This window comes from Coloeus monedula (assembly GCF_965178545.1).
Source record: "Coloeus monedula genome assembly, chromosome: 6".
Taxonomy (NCBI): Eukaryota; Metazoa; Chordata; class Aves; order Passeriformes; family Corvidae; genus Coloeus; species Coloeus monedula.
Genome location: NC_138786.1, coordinates 58026638 through 58047225, shown reverse-complemented (window position 1 = coordinate 58047225; position 20588 = coordinate 58026638). Strand labels below are relative to the sequence as shown.

At 43.3% G+C, this 20588-nt stretch overlaps 1 protein-coding gene across 3 annotated transcripts in view; it reads left to right on the top strand.

The window, feature by feature from the left end:
- Window positions 1–19839, top strand: part of SYNE2 (spectrin repeat containing nuclear envelope protein 2) — a 174294-nt gene extending 154455 nt beyond the window's left edge. For all 3 annotated transcript variants that reach the window (XM_082284463.1, XM_082284462.1, XM_082284461.1), the window contains 17 exons: window positions 1864–2026; window positions 5461–5648; window positions 5799–5949; window positions 6392–6574; window positions 7830–7967; window positions 8847–9041; window positions 9886–10168; window positions 10524–10592; window positions 11395–11531; window positions 12409–12535; window positions 14135–14346; window positions 16528–16728; window positions 17087–17215; window positions 17697–17885; window positions 18543–18632; window positions 18852–18898; window positions 19474–19839. In XM_082284463.1, coding sequence (XP_082140589.1) covers window positions 1864–2026; window positions 5461–5648; window positions 5799–5949; window positions 6392–6574; window positions 7830–7967; window positions 8847–9041; window positions 9886–10168; window positions 10524–10592; window positions 11395–11531; window positions 12409–12535; window positions 14135–14346; window positions 16528–16728; window positions 17087–17215; window positions 17697–17885; window positions 18543–18632; window positions 18852–18898; window positions 19474–19699 — 2728 coding nt within the window. In that variant the 3' untranslated portion in view covers window positions 19700–19839. The remainder of the gene's footprint in view (window positions 1–1863; window positions 2027–5460; window positions 5649–5798; window positions 5950–6391; window positions 6575–7829; window positions 7968–8846; window positions 9042–9885; window positions 10169–10523; window positions 10593–11394; window positions 11532–12408; window positions 12536–14134; window positions 14347–16527; window positions 16729–17086; window positions 17216–17696; window positions 17886–18542; window positions 18633–18851; window positions 18899–19473) is intronic.
- The last annotated feature ends 749 nt before the right edge of the window (window positions 19840–20588 follow it).

Here is a 20588-nt window from a genome sequence, read left to right as displayed (position 1 = left end):
GGCACCCTGTCTGGGCACTTCTGCCTTGGAACAATCTGTCCCTGCCTGCACTGCATGACATTACATCCCTCACCCTGCCCCAGTCCCAGCTTGCACAATGCTGGTGTTGCCAAGTACATCAGGGTTCATGTCAGACTCCTCAACAGTCCCCTGCATTTGGGGACATGCAGAGAACCCCTTGTACAAGATGCCCTTGCAGACCCACTGCTGGTTTTGTTTGTATGGTGACAGTTCCCAGCCACTGTGGCCAATGAACAGGAAATGTTTCAGCCTTTTCACAATACATACTTTAACTTTCTGTGCTGCACTTGACTTAAATAATGAGGCTTATTTGTTAGTTGCTAGAGCAGGCAGTAGCTATAGGTTTAATTTGTTAATTTGCATTTTAGAAATCACGTGCAAAGTTCAAAAATTCATCCTAAGGCATAAGAACATAACTAGAGATCAGGAGACCAGCACAGGGAAGCAATGCTGGCTAAGAAGTGGGCTCTGCTAGGACATGGGTAGGATGATTTCACCTGACCTTAGAGTCTGCAGTGTTGATATTTATAGTACTGCAGGGTAGACCATTGCAGTTCATGGGGAGAATAGCATGCTTTTTGGTACGGTTCATCTCATCTTGTGATCTGGATGTTCAAGACAGGTCTGATACAAATCATGATCTTTGGTTTTTTTCTCCATTAACTACCAAGATCTAGATGACGATCTCTATAATAAGTCTGAAGTGATTAAGTATCACCCTGGTGTTGCCTTTTTAGTAATTTTTTGTTGGGAATTGCGATAAATGAGAATTTTAAGAAAGATTTGAGAGCAGTGAGGTAGTTTGCCAGATACTCCTCCAACACATGGAGACAAATTTGCCACAATACAAAAGCATGCTACTTGGGTAACTTGAGGGGCTGATACGGGGTTTTGGCATGGGACTATGCTGTTAAGGCTGGAAAAAAAAAAAAAGTTTGCCTGCAGTTTGAGAGCTGTGCTACAAACAGCTGTAAGAAAAGTGAATGGTCTCAGTGGTTCATTTGGTTGCCCGCTGCACAAGTCTCCCTGGCCATGTACTATTCTCCCCCCTCAGGATTGTTTTTTAATTTTTCACTCATCAGGAAAGTCTGGCGTATCTCTACTCATTCGTGTGGTGTTTAGAAGAGCTTTTAATGTTGTGGTGCTACAAGTTCTATAGTAGCTGTTGTTCAGGCCTTCTCCTCTCCTGTCATCATCCAGAGGATGGTGATGCCCAGGCACAGGTTCCCCAGAGAAGCTGTGGATGCCCCATCCCTGGAATTGTTCAAGGCCAGGTTGGATGGAGCTTTGAGCAACCTGGAACAGTGGAAGGTGTCCCTTCCCGTGGCAGGTTGGAAAAAGGTGATCTTTCAGGCCCTTCCCACCCAAACCATTCTGTGATTCTATGGTTTTCCCAGGTGGAGCGGTGGTTTGTGCAGATTCTGCCTCTCTTGGCAAAGTGGTACCTTGTTGATTAGTGTGGGCCTGTTGCTTGCTGAAGAAGACACCGAGTATAATTCACAGCAGGAAAATCAGACCACAGATACCCATTTTAGTTTAACTGCAGCAAATTCTGGTACAAAGTCCCACTTGGATGAATGTCCAGTGTTCCCTCGCAGATGAAAATTCACCTTGCTTATACAGTTTCATTAAAGCCTTCACCCAAGACCTGCTTGCAGCTGGAGAGCAGGGCCTGCTGAGCCAATTTGGGTAGGTTTTGACTAAAACATGGCTCTGATTTACAGGCAGCAGCTTGATGTGACATGGCTTCATAAAGCTATGCCTGTCATCACCTTCTCCTGCTAACAGCCTTTCCACTGATTGACCATCTTTGTAACAAAATGTTCTTCCTGGTTTGCTTAGGGTGAAGAAGCTGAAGGAAACATTTGCTTTTATACAACTATTGGACAAAAACATGAGTAACCTTCGCACCTGGTTGGCCCGGATTGAGTCTGAGCTTTCCAAGCCTGTTGTTTATGACATCTGTGATGACCAAGAAATCCAGAAGAGACTGGCAGAACAGCAGGTGGGAAATAGCAGCAGCCAGAGTAAATGAGCTAAAATGCTGCTGATTGGTCCTGGTATAAAATCACCTGTTTCTTTTCTTGAGTGAGCCCTTCTGACTGTTTGCTTTGCATGGCATGTTCCTGCCAAGATGCGCTACATGGAAAATTTGTATTTGCTTGCAGTAATTTCAGTATTGTGTTGAATTACCCCTACTTCTCCCTCTCCCCATTCACCCAAGGAAAACATGCAAAATACAAACAAAAGCAAATTTGCTCACTTCAGTACAGCAGACTTCCTGAGGACTAGGCAGGGCACAGACAGTGGGCAGAGTACATGAGGATGACTTAGACTGACAAGGCGTGAATGCTGCTCTCCACAAAGTCGCCGTGACCAATCCAAGTGCTGCGATTTGATGCATTGCCCCCGCTGGCTCCAGTTCTTGTCCCTTCCTTGCAGACAGCAGAGCAAGTTTGGCAGAGCAGGATGCTTGAGCTTTGGAGGGTGGACTTGTGCAGACACACCTTTGGCTGAGGTTTGATCCAGAAGCAGGCTCTGAAGATCCCTCAGGGCTGGGGGAGCTGGCACATGAATGCTGCTGAGACAAGTGTGAACCAACCTCACACTGCTGGGTGTTGGTGGGCTTTTATCCAAGGCATTTGTTTACCAGGGGCATCTTAGGAGAGGAGTTGGATAGTCCTGTAGTAAATTTCTCTAGCCAGCGAGGAAAAGGAACTTCTCCAAAGTGCAGACTTGATGGTGGAGTCATCCTTTGCTCAGGGCTGTGCTGTAAGTCTGCCCCAGTTCTGAGTGCTTGGCTGTCATCTGGCCTTTGTGTTAAACAACAGTATTTGCCCAAAAACTAAAGATCAAGAATGAGTCTGTCAAGTTTGGAAGCTTGGAAGCTTTGTGGCATCTGCCTTTAGGAACACTTACTGGTGTCCTTCCCATCCTTTCCATCTTTTCTCTCTGGCTTCTGCTTTCATGTTTAAGGATCCCTGAGTGACCCAGACCTGGGGACTCTGTTCTACGCTGGTTGGTGTGGCTGTCCTTGCACTCATGTCCTGGATGTCACAGGAAGGGCCAGCTCCTCTGTGACAGGAGTGGAGGTGACTCCCACTGCCTCCATTGCAGGAGCTGGTCCATCACCAGAAGCTTGGCCCAGTGCCTCTGATGGTTTAATCTGAATTGTGAATGGCCATATAAACAACAAGGAAATATTTTCTTCTCATCCAAACATTTTACATTCTCAAAGGCCATAATAAATTGCCAGGCTGAGCAGAGCATGGAGCACAAAGGAATTGTGTCCAAACTAATTTATTTTTATTATGGGCGTTCAAGGTTCAGCTAGCTCTAAGAGCCATCATTTGCTGCTCAGAGCTACTATTTTTTTATGCTGTTTTACATACAGATCTCTAGGCACCTCTAGACTTCTTCTACTGTAGCTTTTTATCAGGCTGAGTATGAGAAGACTGTGCTGATTAAAAAGACCACAGTAAAAATAAAAGCTGCTTTTGCTCCGCATTAGTGAAACATTTATCTGAATGCGACAAGTAAAAAGATCTTTCCTGGTTTTATCTGAACAATTATTTCAGCAAAAGCAGAGCAATGGTGAGAAATATACCCTACAGGCTTCTTTTATTTGACATCCATGACTGGAAAAGCTTTACCTGTGCAGTCTTGAATAATGAAATTTAAAAGCCTTGTGTATCCACAGAGGTATTTTATGGCATGTTATTACAACGTGAATAATACTAATTTTAAGATTGCAAAGGTGTTTCACTAATGCAAAAATCTAGCAGTGTGTAGTCTCTTTAAGCTCTCTGGGCAATGCAATGCAGAGTTGAAGGAATGGTACCTTGTGGGGCTCAGTGTATGTTCCTCACCCTCTCACTTAGTTTGTTGTGTTTGTCTCACTTAATGCAGTTAGGTCATTTGGAAAACAGCATGGATTCTGCCTGGGCTGTTCCATGAACCCAGGCATGGCCTGAAGTAATGAGATCATGTCAGTAACATTACCAATAGTGCAAGTTAGAATTAATTTTAATCTGTGGTCAAAATTCTCATTTTCACAAATACACCGGTAAATCCAGTGGAATGTAATGAATTCAGAAGAGACTTCATAAAGCTTCAGGTACTGGTGGTGAGGTGGAGCCTCCTCCCAGCTGTAGAGACTGTTGGAAAGAGACTGATGCATCTTGCTCAGTAAATTGCTGTGAATCCTTAGTAACCTGTAAAAATTTCTGTTGGGTCTCCTTCTGGCAGTCTCTCATCCATCTAAAGATTTTTGCTCCTACATTCCCTAAAGCTGTTCATTACTACAAATCCCACAAGCCATATTTTGACCATTTATGGCTCAGGCCTTGATTCAGGTACCCACATAACCACTGAGGACTGCCACTGAGTGATACTCAACTCCTTGACTCCTTGCAGCTTGTTGTCTTCCGGGAAAAATCTTTCTTCAACTCCTTTTGTATTTGCTACAAGCTATGTCTGTTTCCAGGTTTTTTTTTTTGTTTTACTTTGTTTGGGGTTTTTTTTTTAAGTCTAGAGCAAAACCAATTCTGCTTCATCTGTTGACTGAAATCAGTAAATACCATTTAATGGGTACTCCAGTTCACTTTTGTCAGGAAAATGCTCATTTGTGTTTGTTGCTCTAGTGTTATTCAAGCAAAAGTCTCTGTATTCTTCATTAGAAAAGCCAGAAATGGGCTGAAAAAATGGAATTGTAGTGGCTGTTGTAATTTTATTAATATTGAAAGTTGGTAGCATAGTACAGATCTACCTTTCAATAAGAAATATTTACATAAGGCCTTTTTTCTGTCTTTCAATTACAGTGACTTTAGGAGTAGTGATGGGTACAGGATGAGAGGCAAGACTATCATGGAGATGCAGGCTCTGGAAAAGAAACCTGTAGTGTAGATTAGACAAAAGGTCCTTTGCCAGACCCTTTGAAACAGTCTGTGAGAACAGGAGCCCTAGGAGAGAGAGTAAGAAAAGTAGTGTAACACCAGGTACTTGTGTTTGTGTTTCATGCTGCAGCCTGTGATCAGTCACAAAAAAGCACATACTGCACTAAGAGTTCTCTGACAAGCCTTTCAGTGTAGTAACCTGATATGAGACAGTCATCTCGTGCTGTCAAAACTAGTAAGAATTTATTTATAGTATAAGTAAGGTTTGGATTTTAATTGCACATTAAAATTGTCCAGACTGTTAATGAGAAGATTGAGTTAGACTGAGGCACCAAAGATGGACAGCTCTTTTTTTGCATGGCATTTCTCTCCTGACCTGTGTCATCTGCACAGCTCATGCTGCAAGTCTTTTCTAAAGCTAAATAAGCTTTTCCTGACACAGGAATTGCTCTTTCCCCATCCTCTGCAGCATTTTGAAGGGGCATGGCTGAAATGTAGCCGTGCATGTTTCCTTCCACTGACGCTGTTCTTTTGCCAATGGCAGGATCTGCAGAGAGACATAGAGCAGCACACGGCGGGCGTGGAGTCCGTGTTTAGCATCTGTGAAGTCCTGCTCCACGACTCAGATGCGTGTGCTAATGACACAGAGTGTGACTCCATCCAGCAAACCACCAGGAGCTTGGACAGACGGTGGAGAAACATCTGTGCCATGTCTATGGAAAGGCGAATGAAGTACGTCTCTCTTCTTACCCTACAGAAGTCTGTGGCAGCATTTGGAGGAAACGCTGTAGCTGTTGCCACAAGCTGAATTTTGAGGAGGAAGAAAGAATCCAGAGTTGATAGTTAGCTTGTGATAAAACCTTTCTGTTCTTGCTCTCTCAGAATCGAGGAAACCTGGCGTCTGTGGCAGAGGTTTTTGGATGACTATTCTCGCTTTGAAGATTGGCTAAAAGCATCTGAAAGTATAGCAGCTAGGCCTAATTCTTCAGAGGTTTTGTACACACATGCAAAAGAGGAGCTGAAGAAATTTGAGGTGAATTTTTTAACTTCCTTTTTTATGCTCAGCATCGGGCTGCTGAATACTTATTGTCTGTGCAAAATGCCTGAGTCACTAGAAAACACTATTTTGGCATTGGTAGTATGGGGAATGTAAATAATTTTGTGAATGTGCAGCTGCTAGATGTCTGTTTGTCTCCAGAATTTTTTTTTTTAATGTGGAGAATACAATGCTCAGAACAGACACTTATAAGTTAAAGCCTTGCTTTTTATAGGCAAGAGACTTTTGTAGTTTGATATTTATTTTTTTCCCAGTGAGCTGAGTCTGAGCAGATGGTTTAAAATATGGGTTTTAAAATCTGAATTTAGTTTTGCTGTTGGAAGGTCTGTTTTTAAGGGGGAGTGCATCATCTCTCTTGATGGGTAGTATCCACATCCTGACTCTTACCAGGGAATGAGCTCCTCGCTTTGCCTTGCAGGCGTTCCAGCGGCAGATCCATGAGCGCCTCACGCAGCTGGAGCTGATCAATAAGCAGTACCGGCGCCTGGCCCGCGAGAACCGCACGGACTCGGCCAGCAAGCTCAAACAGATGGTGCACGAGGGCAACCAGCGCTGGGATAACCTCCAGAAACGAGTCGCTTCCATTCTCAGGAGACTCAAGGTAATGGCACAGTGGGGTGAGAGAGTGAGGAGCATTCGCAGGTTTCTGCAGGAATTACCCAAGAGCAAAGTCTACATCAGAGCAACTCTGTGTGTCCTGAGCTACCGGCATAGCTGAGCAGCTCTGGAGGAGTCACCGAGTACATGACGTAAACCTGACCTTGGTAGATCGGTTCTTGGTAGCTGAAGAAAAGCTTAAAGCAGATTTTGGGAGGTCAGTTGCAGTACTCATTGCTCCTATCACACTTTACTCTTACTGTCTTGTAATGGGTGGATGTGTTCATGCAGAGACAAAAGGGCCTCAAGTGCAGGTATGGTTTGGAGTTTCCAAATCAGCTCTACTGTGTGCCAGGTTGTGATTCACCAACAAGGCATTAAACATGGAGATGTGATGGAAAGGCACAGCTCCTGCTGTGCTCCCTGCCTGATGGGGAATGTTGTTGAAGAGTGTATTTGTGACACATCTTTGAAGTATCTTGCCCATCAGTTAAACTGATCTCTGGGCAGATACTCTGTGCTGTGCCCTGGGGGAAACTTGTGACTGCCAGATTTTTAAATACAGCAGTGCTGCAAGCAACTGACAGGGAAAACTGTTAGCTCCCAGAAGTCAGTGGATGAGGCACTGAGAGCAGTGATGGGGTTTGATCTGTGCAGCTACAAATTGTTATGTTTGGGATGTTACATGATCCCCTTCTTGAGCAGTAAATCCACCCATGAGAACAGGCAAGCTGCATGTCTGTTAGCAGCTTCTGTGGGGCGTGCCATGTCAAACAGTGCATTAATTACACTGGCGTGATCATCCATGATCCAGCCTCTCCATTGTAAAATCAGTAAAAACTGATTTTAATCCCATAGCTTTACTTACTTTAATTAGAGATGGAGTTTGCTTCCTTTGTTTATCTCTGTTTTAAGTTTAGAACAAATTAGATGTTAAGCCTCAATCCAAGTAACTGTCACTGGTATAATGATGTGGGAGAAGGAATGTGTGGAATCAAGAATATAATTTTATAGAAGCATCCTGAATTGCTAAAATTTTGCTCCCTCTTTTGTACAAATAATGTACTAGTATAGGGCACAGTTCTAGCATCATCAAAGGAAGAGGACAGGTTTTATACATGGCATGCCGCTGTTTGTGTCCTAATGGCCTTTAAGGTGAACAGGAGTTTTTAAATAAAACACTGATTTCAGAGAGCTCCTGTGACCTGTCTCTTCTAATAGCTGAAGTCATGTAACACTGGCTCCTTTTTTCCGTCCAGCACTTCACCAATCGGAGAGATGAGTTTGAGGGGACAAGGGAAAGCATCCTTGTCTGGCTCACAGAAATGGACCTACAGCTGACAAACGTGGAGCACTTCTCAAAAAGTAACGTTGACGACAAAATGCGCCAGTTAAATGTACGTATCCCCATGAAGCAGTTGTTTACTGTAGCCCAGTGATCCTGTTGGGCTGCCCTTGCCTGACAGAATCATCTGCTTTTCTGTAACTTCACAATAGCCACCAGATCTCTGTAGGACTATATTTGTTAGAAGACAGCAGTAAATTGTTAAGACATATTGCCTGAATCAAAATTATGCTGTGCAGTATTTAATTCAGATGAAGTGCTCAAGCTCAGTTCTGTCCTGCCATTTTCTCCTGCCAATGCATGTCAGTGACAGTGGTATCTGGCCTGGAAATCAGCAGATGCTGGTTAACAGTAAGAGCTATATTCCTAAATTCAGGCATTATTTTCTGGCATTATAGTACAACCTCTCCTAGGAGCTCATAGTTTGTAGCTGGGAATTTCAACAGAAATTAGACATCAGGAATGTGCAGTGATTCTGAGGAATATACTAGTTCTTTGCTACATCATATGCTCATTTCTCCTTTCTCCCTGCACTGTTATTCCTTTGGGATGTAGATTTACTGTTGTGTAGGCTGGAGGCCCAAGCAACCAAACAAATTTCTTGTCTGCTGAGAAAAAGATAGTGTGTACCCAACAGAAAAATGAGCTCTGATTAGCTGAGCTCTCGTATCACAGTCCCCTGCAGGCTCAGGACATTGCAGCCATATTGATGTACACATGGGTGGAAAATGCCTCTTCATTTGGAACTGTAATTCTGCTGATAAAACAAACCTTTGGACCTCTTGAGTAAAAAGATATTTGCCAAATTAAATTAGACAACAATGTCAATTGCTGCTTGTCTTTTACTACAGTGAGCTAGGAAACAGGGACAAACCTTAGGCTGGAAAGGGCCAATGAAGAAGTAATTATTTTTCTTTTATGTTCCAAATAGGGTTTCCAACAGGAAATAACATTAAACACCAATAAGATTGATCAGCTAATAGTTTTTGGGGAGCAGTTGATTCAGAAGAGCGAGCCTTTGGATGCCATCCTGATTGAAGATGAATTGGAAGAACTTCATCGATACTGTCAGGAGGTGTTTGGGCGAGTTGCCCGGTTCCATCAAAGACTGACTTCAAGGGATCCTGTAAGAAGCAACAGTTGTTCCAAAGCTTTGATAAGATTTTGGTGTTTGAATTGCAATGGTTATTTTTGGTTTTGAATTGCAATTGCTTATTCCTAGCAGCTTGACTGAGTGGTTTGAGCTCTAAGGAGTTGGGAGCTCTGCAGGGGATGTGCCAGCCTTGCTAAATCTTTGTTGCCAATCCTTTCATGCCTCTCCATCTGCAGAATCTGGAGAGTAACATGGAGGTAGTTCATAAGGTTCAGAATTATGTAGTTGTGGCTTGAAGGCTTCAAAATCTTTTTAGGTGTTTCTAATATCACTTCGTTTTCTTTAATATCGATAATATGGTTAGAATATCTCTCTATGTATTTGTTTGTCCACTCCATCTGTCCACTTTTATTGTGAAAACCCTGAATGGGGAACAGCATGCACTTTGCTTTTCCCTGGGAACTTTCAGATGATTCTCAGTTTGCTTGGCCTCAAAAAGAAAGAACATCTGTTAGAAAGCCAGGTAAAGGAAGTAACGTGAGCAACTACAAGTGGCTGTTCACTCCTGCCTGAGCATGATTTCCTTGCTGTGACCTGTTTAGCCCATTGGGAACTGAGTACTCCTGCAGACTGGACAGATACTGTGGTGGTAGTTGAGTGCCTTGAAAGAAGGGAGGTATCTGCTGATGTGAGGGTTGGTTTTGGCAAAAGAGGGAGAAGGCAGAAATTACATCTCCCTTTAATTTTAGGCACGTGTCTTTGGTTGCTGCATCTCACCACAAATCTGTCTCCAGTAGTACTGTGTGGCTCAATCATTAGCTCATTTAAGATCTCTTGTAAATCTTATTAATATGCAGTAATTGTTACTTATATGTAGGGATTGGACGATGAAAAAGATAACTCTGAAAATGAGACAGACCAAGAAGACTCCAGAGAAATCCAGAATGATCCCTGGCATAAGAAGGCCATCACTGAGGGGCCCTCATCCACACAGTCCCTTTGCCACCTTGTGCCCCCTACTCAAGGCCATGAGAGATCAGGCTGTGAGACCCCTGTCAGCGTTGACTCCATCCCACTGGAGTGGGATCACACAGGTGATGTGGGAGGTTCTTCCTCTCATGAAGATGATGAAGAAGCAACATACTACAGTGCTCTGTCAGGTGAGAACCAATGTCTGGCAGTTTGGCTTGACATGGACAGCTGGAGGATGTCCCTGTGTGGGAAGGGAGGGGGATTGAAGTCTTGCTCCCACACTGTTGGTTGGTTTTCAAGTACCATTAATAGATGTGAGCAGACTCATCTCTTAGATGTCTTGGTGAAGGAAATGGTACTGTCTAAACCAAGCCTTTATTTTAGAAACATAAGGGTTTTAGAAGCCTTACTGTTTAAGAATGTTTGAAAATGGTACCAGCCACTTACTTTGTTCTTTGTCTTTGCTGTCCCTCATTGTTTCAGTTGTTCTTAATAGTTGGAAAATATTGAATAGTGAGGAAAATGACATTATTCTTTTTTCAGATGTAGAAATCACTGAAAACCCTGAGGCATATCTTAAAATGACCACAAAAACTTTGAAAGCATCTTCTGGTAGGCACCTGCTAATGCATGTGTCTGAACATGGCAATCTCCCTGTGCTGCACGCTATATTCCTCAACCTCTCTCATACGTAATGTCTGACTTCCTGCCTTGTGTGGACACCATGTCTCATCCTGTCATGGTGTTCTTACGCTGCAGTATCCACATGGACATTAAAAGCAGTCAAGAACACACCATTTAGATTTTGCCTGGTAAATGCCAAGGTGGTTAATGTGCATTTCATTGTACTGATCCAAAGTCTTTTGGTTCTTTCTTGGTGGTTTGCTCTGGGTAGTATCAATTTTTGGTTGTTTCTAATTTTGGTCGTGTAATTACTGAGGGCCGTAGCTCCAACTCTGCCAAGTATTTTTCTGTGGTTTGTGCATGACAGAACTACGTGTGTCCTGTCTGTTAAATCCAGAACAAACATTCTCCAAATCAGGACATGTCTAACTTGTTCCCACTGACATGTTGCAGATGTGTGATAGTTATTGTTGGGATGCAAACTTTACAAAACCACGGTGCAGCCTTGTCTTTTGGTTTTTTTGAATACTCATACCTGTATTCAAGCATTTTCCAGAAGAAAACAGAATGTCCCATAACTGCATGGCTCTCATCTCATTACCTTTGAAACACTGTTGATGTTTTGCAAATGTGCATGCTTTGCAAGGAAAGCTGCAAAACTGTCATTTTTATGCCATAACTTGATGCCATTTTATTCAAAGCGCTTTCTAACTTAATACAAAGCAACAGCTTCTTCATGGAGGTGGGATCTTCTGCTCATGGTGTGTGATTTTGGTTTTATTTGTTTCAGGAAAGTCTGTTTCAGAAGCTCATCCTTGGCATTCTCCGGGTAGCCCAGTCTGCAGGAAACACAGATATAACCAGGCAGAGATGGTTGGAAATGTGTTGTCTGGACCAGAGACAAGTACCCCCTATAAACCAGACTATGTGAGTTGGAGGCTCTGTGGGCACTCAACCTGTACTACACTGTTTGGTTGGTTGTTGTTCTGTGTAACTCCATCCACTTCCCTTCTCCAGCATCCAGGAAAAGAATAGTTGGGGGGGAATTTTCACTTCATGCAAACAGAGACATTATTTCTGGTGGCTCAGGTTGGACTCCTTGTCAGTGTCTGGAGGAGCTTCCTTACTCTGTTGTTACAGGACAAGTCTAGGAGAATTTAACCCCCACAAAGGAGAGAGTGTGAATCTCTTGATACATCTCTGATATATCTCTGATATATCTATACTGATATATCTCCCTTTCCTAAGCAGATTTGAGGGGTCCTTTTCTAACATGTAACACACCATTTAATCAGCTTCTAGGTATTGAAAAATGTGCCAAAATGGCTTATTGTCCATTGCTACCTCAGCCTTGGTGGCTGTTTGCCAGCCATGGCTTCACCAGCAGCTGCCAGGCTCAGTGGATCTGGACCCGTTGTCAGCACTCTTCCAGACAGGGTGGTACTGGTATCTGGCTGCTTTTGTCATCATTAATCCAGTCTCGGAGCCTTAGAGTCAATATTGCCAAGACCCACAATCCAACAAAGAGCATCAGCAGATATACATTGTCTGGTACATGTAGTGCAAAAGAAATTAATTTGCCATGTCCACTCATGTAGTAACTGGCATCACCATGGTGTGTGTTTGTTTACTGGAAAGGCACAGAGAGCCAGTGTAAACTGTTAGCAAAGCTGCAGAAGCCCAGTGCTAAATCTGACATGCAAGAGCTCAGCAGCAGCCCAGCCACCCCAAAGTAACACAAATTAGGTTGGACCTTTGACATCCTGTTAACCTGCAGGGCTCACCCACCAAAATGTCATTCCAGGTGAAGCAGCTCAGCTCTGCAAGCAGCAGCAGCAGCAAGGAGAAAATTCCATCTGCCAACATGAGCGATGAGGAGCCCCAGGATGACCAAGAACTTGTGAATATAGCAGCAGCAGAGAAGCAGTCAGGTACAGAGCATTAGGAGTGGCTTTGGGGCTGTGGTGTTTGTCCTGTGACTCTGGAGGGACAAAGCAGAGATGGCACAAAGGCAGCACGTTTGGGAACAAAAGCAAAAAAAAAAAGTATTTTGCCAGGTTTCACTGAGCTGCCTTCTCACCTGCCTCTGTCCAACCCGTGTGTGCTGTTCTAAGCTTTCACATTTTCTGCCAGAATTGAGATTTTTCTTTCTCATAATATACTTCTATCTCTTGGCTTGTTGCAATAAATGGGAACAATTTCACTTTTGTGTGATACTGAACACTTCAGAGACTTTTAATCAGAATTCAAACTGAAGTCTCTGTCTAAAATAAGATTGCTGTGTGGAGTTATTGGCACTCCATAGAACAAGATGCTACAGCTCCCATTTACAGAAATGTTTTGTCAAAGCTGGTAATGTATTCTGTTCTCCAGTGTCTTTACAGTGGTCCTTTCTTGCAAACAGACCAGCAAGCTAGTTCTCTTGAACTTTTAGGACCTCATTCCTGGTTTCAGGTGCTTGAGATTGTAACAACACATTGTACTGCAATCCCAAAAGCAAATAATGTGCTAAAAAGAAGGGTGCAGCTACATGCACCAGCTTACTTAGTTTGTGTCTCTGGTCTCACAAATGGTCCAGGGTTATGTCCCATACCTGGGATGATTAGGAAAAGCCTGAGAATGGTTTAGATGTGCTTTCAGAAAGTGTTGGTGGTCACACAGGTGGCATCTCCATGCCCTTTAGCACTGAATTGATGAAACATAGTCATTAGAATGGTTTGGGTTGGAAGAGACTTTAAAATCCCTTGTGCAGGGACACCTTCCACCAGACCAGGTTGCTCAAAGCCCCATCCTGCCTGGCCTTGAACACTTCCAGGGATGGGGCACCCACAGCTTCTGTGGGCAACCTGTGCCAGGGCCTCAGCACCCTCACAGTAAGGAATTTCTTCCTAAGATCCAGTATAAACCTGCCCTCCATCAGTGTAAAGCCATTCCCCCTTGTCCTGTCACTCCACGCCCTTGTCAAAAGTCCCTCTCCAGCTGTCTTGGAGCCCCTACAGGCACTAAAAGTTGCTCTAAGGTCTCCCCAGAGCCTTCTCTTCTACAGGCTGAGCAGCCCCAACTCTCAGCCTGTCTTTACAGGGGAGGTGCTTCAGCCCTCTCATCATCTTTGTGGCTTCCTCTGGGTTCCCTCCAGCAGCTACACACAGACATAAAACACAAACCCAAGTCCTAACTGCTGGATCATATTTGTCCCATGATGGATTTTGGTTTTCACCAAATCACAGGTGGGCTCATTGAATTCTGTCTCCTTAGATTTGGTCTGCTCTTCCAAGTGAATTAAACCATCTCCAATTAATGTGATTTAGATTCTCTGTAGCATTGCTACGTGGATAACTTGACCAGCAATATGAAATTTAGACACTGCAGAATCTCAAGAAAAGATGTGGCTGAATAAGAGTAACACATTACAGCTATTATTTGGTCTCAAGCAGAATGGAGAATAATTTACTTGCAAAACTTCTTGCATCTGTTTTTCATACTCCTTCCTTTACTGAAGATTTAAGTGTTTGGTTTTTTATTATTTGCAGGCATTATTGATAGATGGGAGCTCATCCAAGCTCAAGACCTCAGAAATAAACTTAGGATGAAACAGAAATTGCAGCAGTGGCAGCAGCTGGACTCAGACCTCAGTGACATCTCTGCTTGGCTTGATAAAACTGAGCAAGAGCTGGAAGAGCTGCAAAAAGTGAAGCTTCCGACCAGCATGCAGGCATTGGAACAAAAGGTCAAGAAATTGAAAGTAAGTTATGGCATACTGAGAAGAGGGATTTCAAGATGCTGATGTTTTTTATCTGTGTGCTCCTGGGATGAGCTGGCAGCATGGATGCCAATAGCAACGTTCCTGTGCCACAGGGTAGCTGAACTGCTCTCAGCTAAGAGGATGAAAGAGGATCTTAGGCAAGGTGCTTCTGTCTTCATATACAGAGATTGGCAGGCAGAAATAAAAATCTCTCCACCTCTACCTTTCTGTTTTCTTGCACAGTGATAGCGACATCTTCTCATTGTGCCATTCCCCTATATGCAAACCAGAAACAGATTGAAAATTAGCCAGGTCAACAGGCTGCAAAGTCTAGGTTGATTTTTTTTTTTTTTTTAATTGAATCAAGGGCAGGGTGTAATTCCAGCAGGAGACTGACAAAGATCTGCTCTAAAGCTGTGGTTTCTGCAAGTTGAGCCAGCAGGTTACCAGGGCACATGAAAGTGCTGGGGCCCTGGCAATCAGGTAATGAAATTCCTCAGGTTGAAGTCTAAGAGAGCAAGTGTTCCTGCAATCTGTGGGAGTGCAAAATCCCTTTGTGCTCACCCCTCACCAGCTGCCCTGTGTGGAGTCACCCTGAGGCTGCTGGTCAGTGTGGTGTCACCTTTGTGGTGATGCTCACAAACAGGACACTGCAGGACAGAGGAGGGATTTCTTAGGCATGCTGAGAGTGTGTTTAAGCCTATGTATCCTGGAGTAGTTATTAGGCCAGGGACAATGACTCTGCACTCCAATAAGATTGACTCCCTCAGCTAGTCTGGATTAGGCACCAAGCGCTAGGAAAGGTTTGGTGGTGCCTCCTGAGTGTAGGGAGGTATTTCCCTTCAGCCTGGAGTTGGGTGTCTGACCTCCTCAAGGAGCAGAGCTTCACTTCTTCTGTGTTCTGCATCTGCTTAAGAGGAGTCCAGCTGGCTGTAAATCCACTTTTCAGACAGTTTGGCTTTATAGGGGTGTTAAAAGAGCCAGTGTGCTGTAAGAAGTGAATTTCATGAGGTGTCAGGACATCCCGATTGCCTGGGATAAGGATAAATCCAGTCTGCCTGCAGAATGGCTTACTGGTGTTCAGAAGTCTGTGGTAGACTCTTTGCTTTGTCTGATATTAAAAGAAACTTTATTGCCTGGAGGAGGGGGACAGGATCCTTTGATGGGTGAGAAGTAATTTAGACCAGCAGTTTTCAACAAGTGGGACTCAGTTCCTGAGAATATAAAGATTGACACTCTTGGATAGAAAGGCTGCTGAGAAAAGCAATCTGGGCTGTGTGGCTCGTGGGATTCATCCTGCAGCTCTTACTTTCCCTGCTGCAAGAGCAACCTGGAAAAGATTGAGTACCCTTGATTCAAACTGTAAACTGGAAGGTACAAGGAAGGTATTGTTTGGCATTCTCTTTTAAAAAAAAACCTTCAGGTTTTTTTAATTAAAAAAACCTACAGGCTCAGCCTTAACATGAAGGTGGTTAGATGATATTACCTTGGCTTTGTAAATTCCATATTCCCCATGCAATTTTAAGGGCGAGCAGGAAAGCAGGCAGGACTGCCTTTGGGCCTTGACAAGACAGAGAAATGGGCTGACAGAAACTCAGACCAGAGAGAAGAAAAATAATTTCTCACAATGGGGTGGTGTGGTGTGGGACCAGGGGACCAGAGGAGGTGGGGAATCTCCATCCTGCAAGATACTGAAAATGTGAGTGGATGAGGCCCTCAGCATCCTGCTCAGAGTTTGAAGTTGGTCCTATTTGAAACAGAAGAACAGAGCACAGACCTCCAGATGTCCCTGTCAGCATTATTCTAGGATTCTAGAATGGCAGAACCTTTATCAATTAGGAGAAAATACCGTGTGATGACCTATGGGAGTATTTGTCCAAATGTCAGGGAAAGAGGCACCTCAGAGGAATTGAAAGGCAGGTGTGGATTAAGTCATAGTGCCTGTGACTTAGGGAGAAGCACAAGCCCAATCACACTTATTTTCTTCAAAGTGAAGGTTTCGGCTTTAAAAAAACCCCAAACATAAACCTACCTTAATGTGTTTTTCAGCAGTATTGGAAAGCCACCAGATTCAAACATCTTCCCCAATACCTGTGACACTTTTGAGTGCGTGGTTTTATTGCAAATAAACAACATGTTTTTCATCATTCATAAAAGCTCCTAATCCTCTTTTTCTACCAGGACATGCTTAAAGCATTTGAGAACTACAAAGCAGTGTTGCTTTCTGCTAACCTGAGCAGCAAAGAGTTCCAGAAAGCAGACAGCACAGAGTTCAAGGAGCTGCAGAACAGGCTTCGGAAGGTCAACTTGCATTGGGAGAAAGCAAGTCGTGCACTGGACAGCTGGAGGAAGGGTTTACAGCAAGCCTTACTGCACTGCCAGGTGCATATCACATGCCAGCTTGTAAGGGAAAAACTCTTTGGGATGCTGCTGAGGGGTAGATAAGGGGAGAGGGCAGGTGGGTAAATCCTGTGCATCAGTGAAATGGTCACTCACAATCCAAGACATTTTATTTCCTTATAAAGTTGCCTCTGATGGATTGAAACAGTTTAGTAAAACACCTTTCGAGTGGGTCATACGCCTTTACGACATAGGTGCAATGGTTTAACAAGGTTTCTGTACCCTCACTGATTGTGACTTCGTGGTGGCTCTGTCTAATCTGGTCTGGGCATTTTGTTGGTAGGTGAAGGCACTGCAAAGGTGTTTTCCCTCTTACGTGCCAGTATTTTTGTTTCTCTAGGATTTCCATGACCAGAGCCAAAAACTAATCCTGTGGTTAGCAAGTGCTGAAAGCCGGAGGAATGAAGCACAAATCACAGATCCCAATGCTGATCTCAATACAATACTGGAATGCCAAAAGGAGCTGATGGTAAGTGTAGTTTTAACTGCGGCACCTCAGCTCTCACCACACAGTGAAGAGCAGGATGTTTATGTTTCACAGTGTCTGCAGCCTGTCCTCAAACCTGCTGTACTCAGGCATGGGGGTGGTTTTTGAAACAGACCAAGATATTGCCTGTACAAGGCACTTTTTCCATAATTAAATATCATAATTAAGTTTCTTATGAGCAGTCTTTATGCTGGAGTAAGACTTCCAATTTCCAAAATTTAATCTTCTCTCTATATGAATTACCTGCTGCTAGAGCTATTTTAAAATGTTAGTTCAAGCAGGTACAACCAGTCTCTTCAAGAGAACTTCATTTCCTATGTAGCTGTAATAACCACTCATGTGCCTTGTGGATTCTCAGGCAGGTTGTGTTGTTCCTTAAAGCCTTCCAGAGTTCCTCCTTTTGGGAGAACATCTGTAAAGCTGAGGGTAACAGTCTGTTGTACTGTTTTTTGTTTGTTCTCAGCAACTGGAGAAAGAGCTGCTGGAGCAACAGCTTAATGTAAACTCCCTCCAGGAGCTCACTGCTTACCTGCTGCTGAAATCAGATGGTGATTACATTGAAGAGGAAGAGAAGGTCCATGTAATTGGAGCGAAACTGAAACAGCTGATTGAACAAGTCTCTCATGACTTAAAAACAATACAAGGGAATCTGGTGAGTTGGAATTTGAATACTCCTTTGTGGATCTTCTTTACTGAAAAGAAACAGCATATTAAGAGTGAAGGTATTTATAAAAAAACTGACTCAAAGCGTAAATACTTCCACCTTCAGAAGATGAAAAAAGAACAGTTCTGGCTGTAGGAAAAACTTCAACACCACAAGGCTAGTACAGTATTGTAACAGAGGAGTTGTGCTGCTTCTGTCCTGAAGGGGTTTGAAGAGCAGAGAGGATAAAGCTCTGAGTAAGGCCTTTGGTCAGGTCTCATAGCTGGCCCTGCTTTGAGCAGGAGGTTGAACTAGATGAACTTCCTGAAGTCCTTTCCAACCTGAATTTCTGTGATCCAAACCCGGTATCAGGCTAGGAGTGTGTAATGAACACACAGGAGCTGAAGTTCATAGCAACGGGTTGCTCATCCTGACGCCTGTCAGATAGAGAGATTTTCAAGTTAATACCTGTGTGCACCCATTCCATTGTAATTCCTTCAGACTGGGCACTGTAAAACATTTCTTTATTCTGGGGAACTGGTTATGCTCATGTAAAGGAGCAGTGGGCTGTGCACCTACAGAGGCAGTGAAAGGTGGTTCTTTGTGCTTCATTTGTTGTCAGTTTTGAATGTGCATTTTAAAGAGGAAGGTGCCGTTATCTTTTAGGATACCAAAACATTCCTGCTAGTTCCAGATGACTTGGACTCAGGAGTCTATAATCCAGAAGAAGAGAAATCCAGCCCTGCTGTGAAGAAGGCAAGTATTTTTTTTCTAGTATTTTGCAATCAGCATATAGTGTATTTTGCCACATTTACTGTGGAAGTTCCTCAAATATAATCATTTTAGGTTTTAGGTCCATGTACCTTATTACAGCATTTACAATCAGACCTTAAAGTCTACAGCTCTCTTTTCTGAGAAAGAGGAATTCCTGGTTGCTTCTGAAATCTGGACACTAAAAGCTATTTCTCTCAACAGATGGCCCTCAGGAGAACTGCTGATGGCAGAAATGGCAGCAGCACAAGGTATTATTTTATATTTGCCTGATCTTTTGAAAAATAGTGAATATGGCAGAGAATGAGCCGTGTGCCAGCACAAACCTGGGCAACTGTTCCTTGTAGGTTGACACATGGGTGGAGGTGATTTCTGCCTACCTGTAGTGTCCCCTACCAGCTCTGGGCTGCTCTTTAGGGAATGGTTTCCTTTAGTACTCCTGCTCCAGGACCTCTGCGATGATGTGCAACCCTGGCTTGAGAAAATAATTTTTGTGCCAAATGGGGGGATATTTTATGTTTAAATCCTTCTTTAATTCCACCAGCATGCTTGGAAAAAGAAACTTGCCCCTGAGAGTCACTTAGTACAAACAGACCATGAAGGACAAAGGGAGAACATAACCTGTTCAAAGGGTAGATCTCAGTAATGCCAGGGCAGAGAAGAACCTCATCAGTGTGAGCGGTGTCTTTCCTTTGTGCTTCGACACCTATTTGGAATGGTCTGTTTGCCTCCTGGGAAAAGTTAAGCTTGCATCTGAAAATAGGGTAAAAAAACTTGTTTAACTCAAGCCCTGAAGTGCCTGTTGCTCTTTGTTTCTCCTTTCCAGGAGTGAAAGCCATCCACAACCTGTGCAGGCAAACCCTCGGTCTCCCTCTTTCTTCTACCGAGTGTTACGAGCAGCTTTACCTCTCCAGTTGTTCTTCCTGCTGCTTTTGCTCCTGGCTTGCATGATCCCCTCCTCTGAGGAAGACTACAGCTGCACCCAGGCCAACAACTTTGCCCGCTCCTTCTACCCCATGCTGCGCTACACCAATGGGCCCCCCCCGACCTAGGGCACCCTGCAGTCACACCAAAACACTCTCGGGTGGTGCTTTTTTCTCCACGCTGCTCTAGCATCAATCAAGCAGCAAATTTCACATCTCAAAATGTATATCTTGACAAAATTTCAGCGTTCTTTTTGTACGGAAAACAAAACTTTTTCTACAGATTTTTTTTTTTTTTTAACTGTAAGCAACACACTTTATACTTTGATGCAATAGATACACTATTTTATAGGGGCAGTGCTCTTAAGCTTGCAAGGTGTTTGGATACTGAATTCTTAGATGCAGAAACGACATCACAGTAATCTTAAACATAGCAGTCTGTCTTGGGTTAGCATGACAAACAAGCAGGTGAAGAGGGACTTCATTTAACATCATTTCTGCATACACTTCACGTTACTTGTATCTTTTGGTACTGTAATCACTTGGTGGAAACAAAAAAAATTACTTATTTTTGAATCTTTGTTATTGTATTTTATTCATCTAACACGTTCAATATCATGATGCACATTTGTTTTGTTTGACATAAAGTGTTCTAGTGGTTAGGACTGCTGTGTTGTCTTTTTATACCACCTTTGAAATAAGGAATTGCTGCATTGCATGGAAATGGTTTATAATGCACATATTTTCTAGATGAACATGATTATGTAGACTATCCCTGATGTATACAAATAGTGCAATGACTTTTTTAATGAAAGATTTTTTTTCAGTTTTTAACCTGCTGAATAGTGTACAGTACCTTGGGAGAGAATTGTGCATTTTTATAAGCTTTGTTTTTAAAATTAAACTGGCGCTTGGGCAGTGGCTGGAGAAACACTGTGTACAGTCAGCATTGCCACTGCCCCTCGGTTGTACAGTTTGAGTACTCTCATTAAAATTTTGCCAATGTCTGCAGGACTGT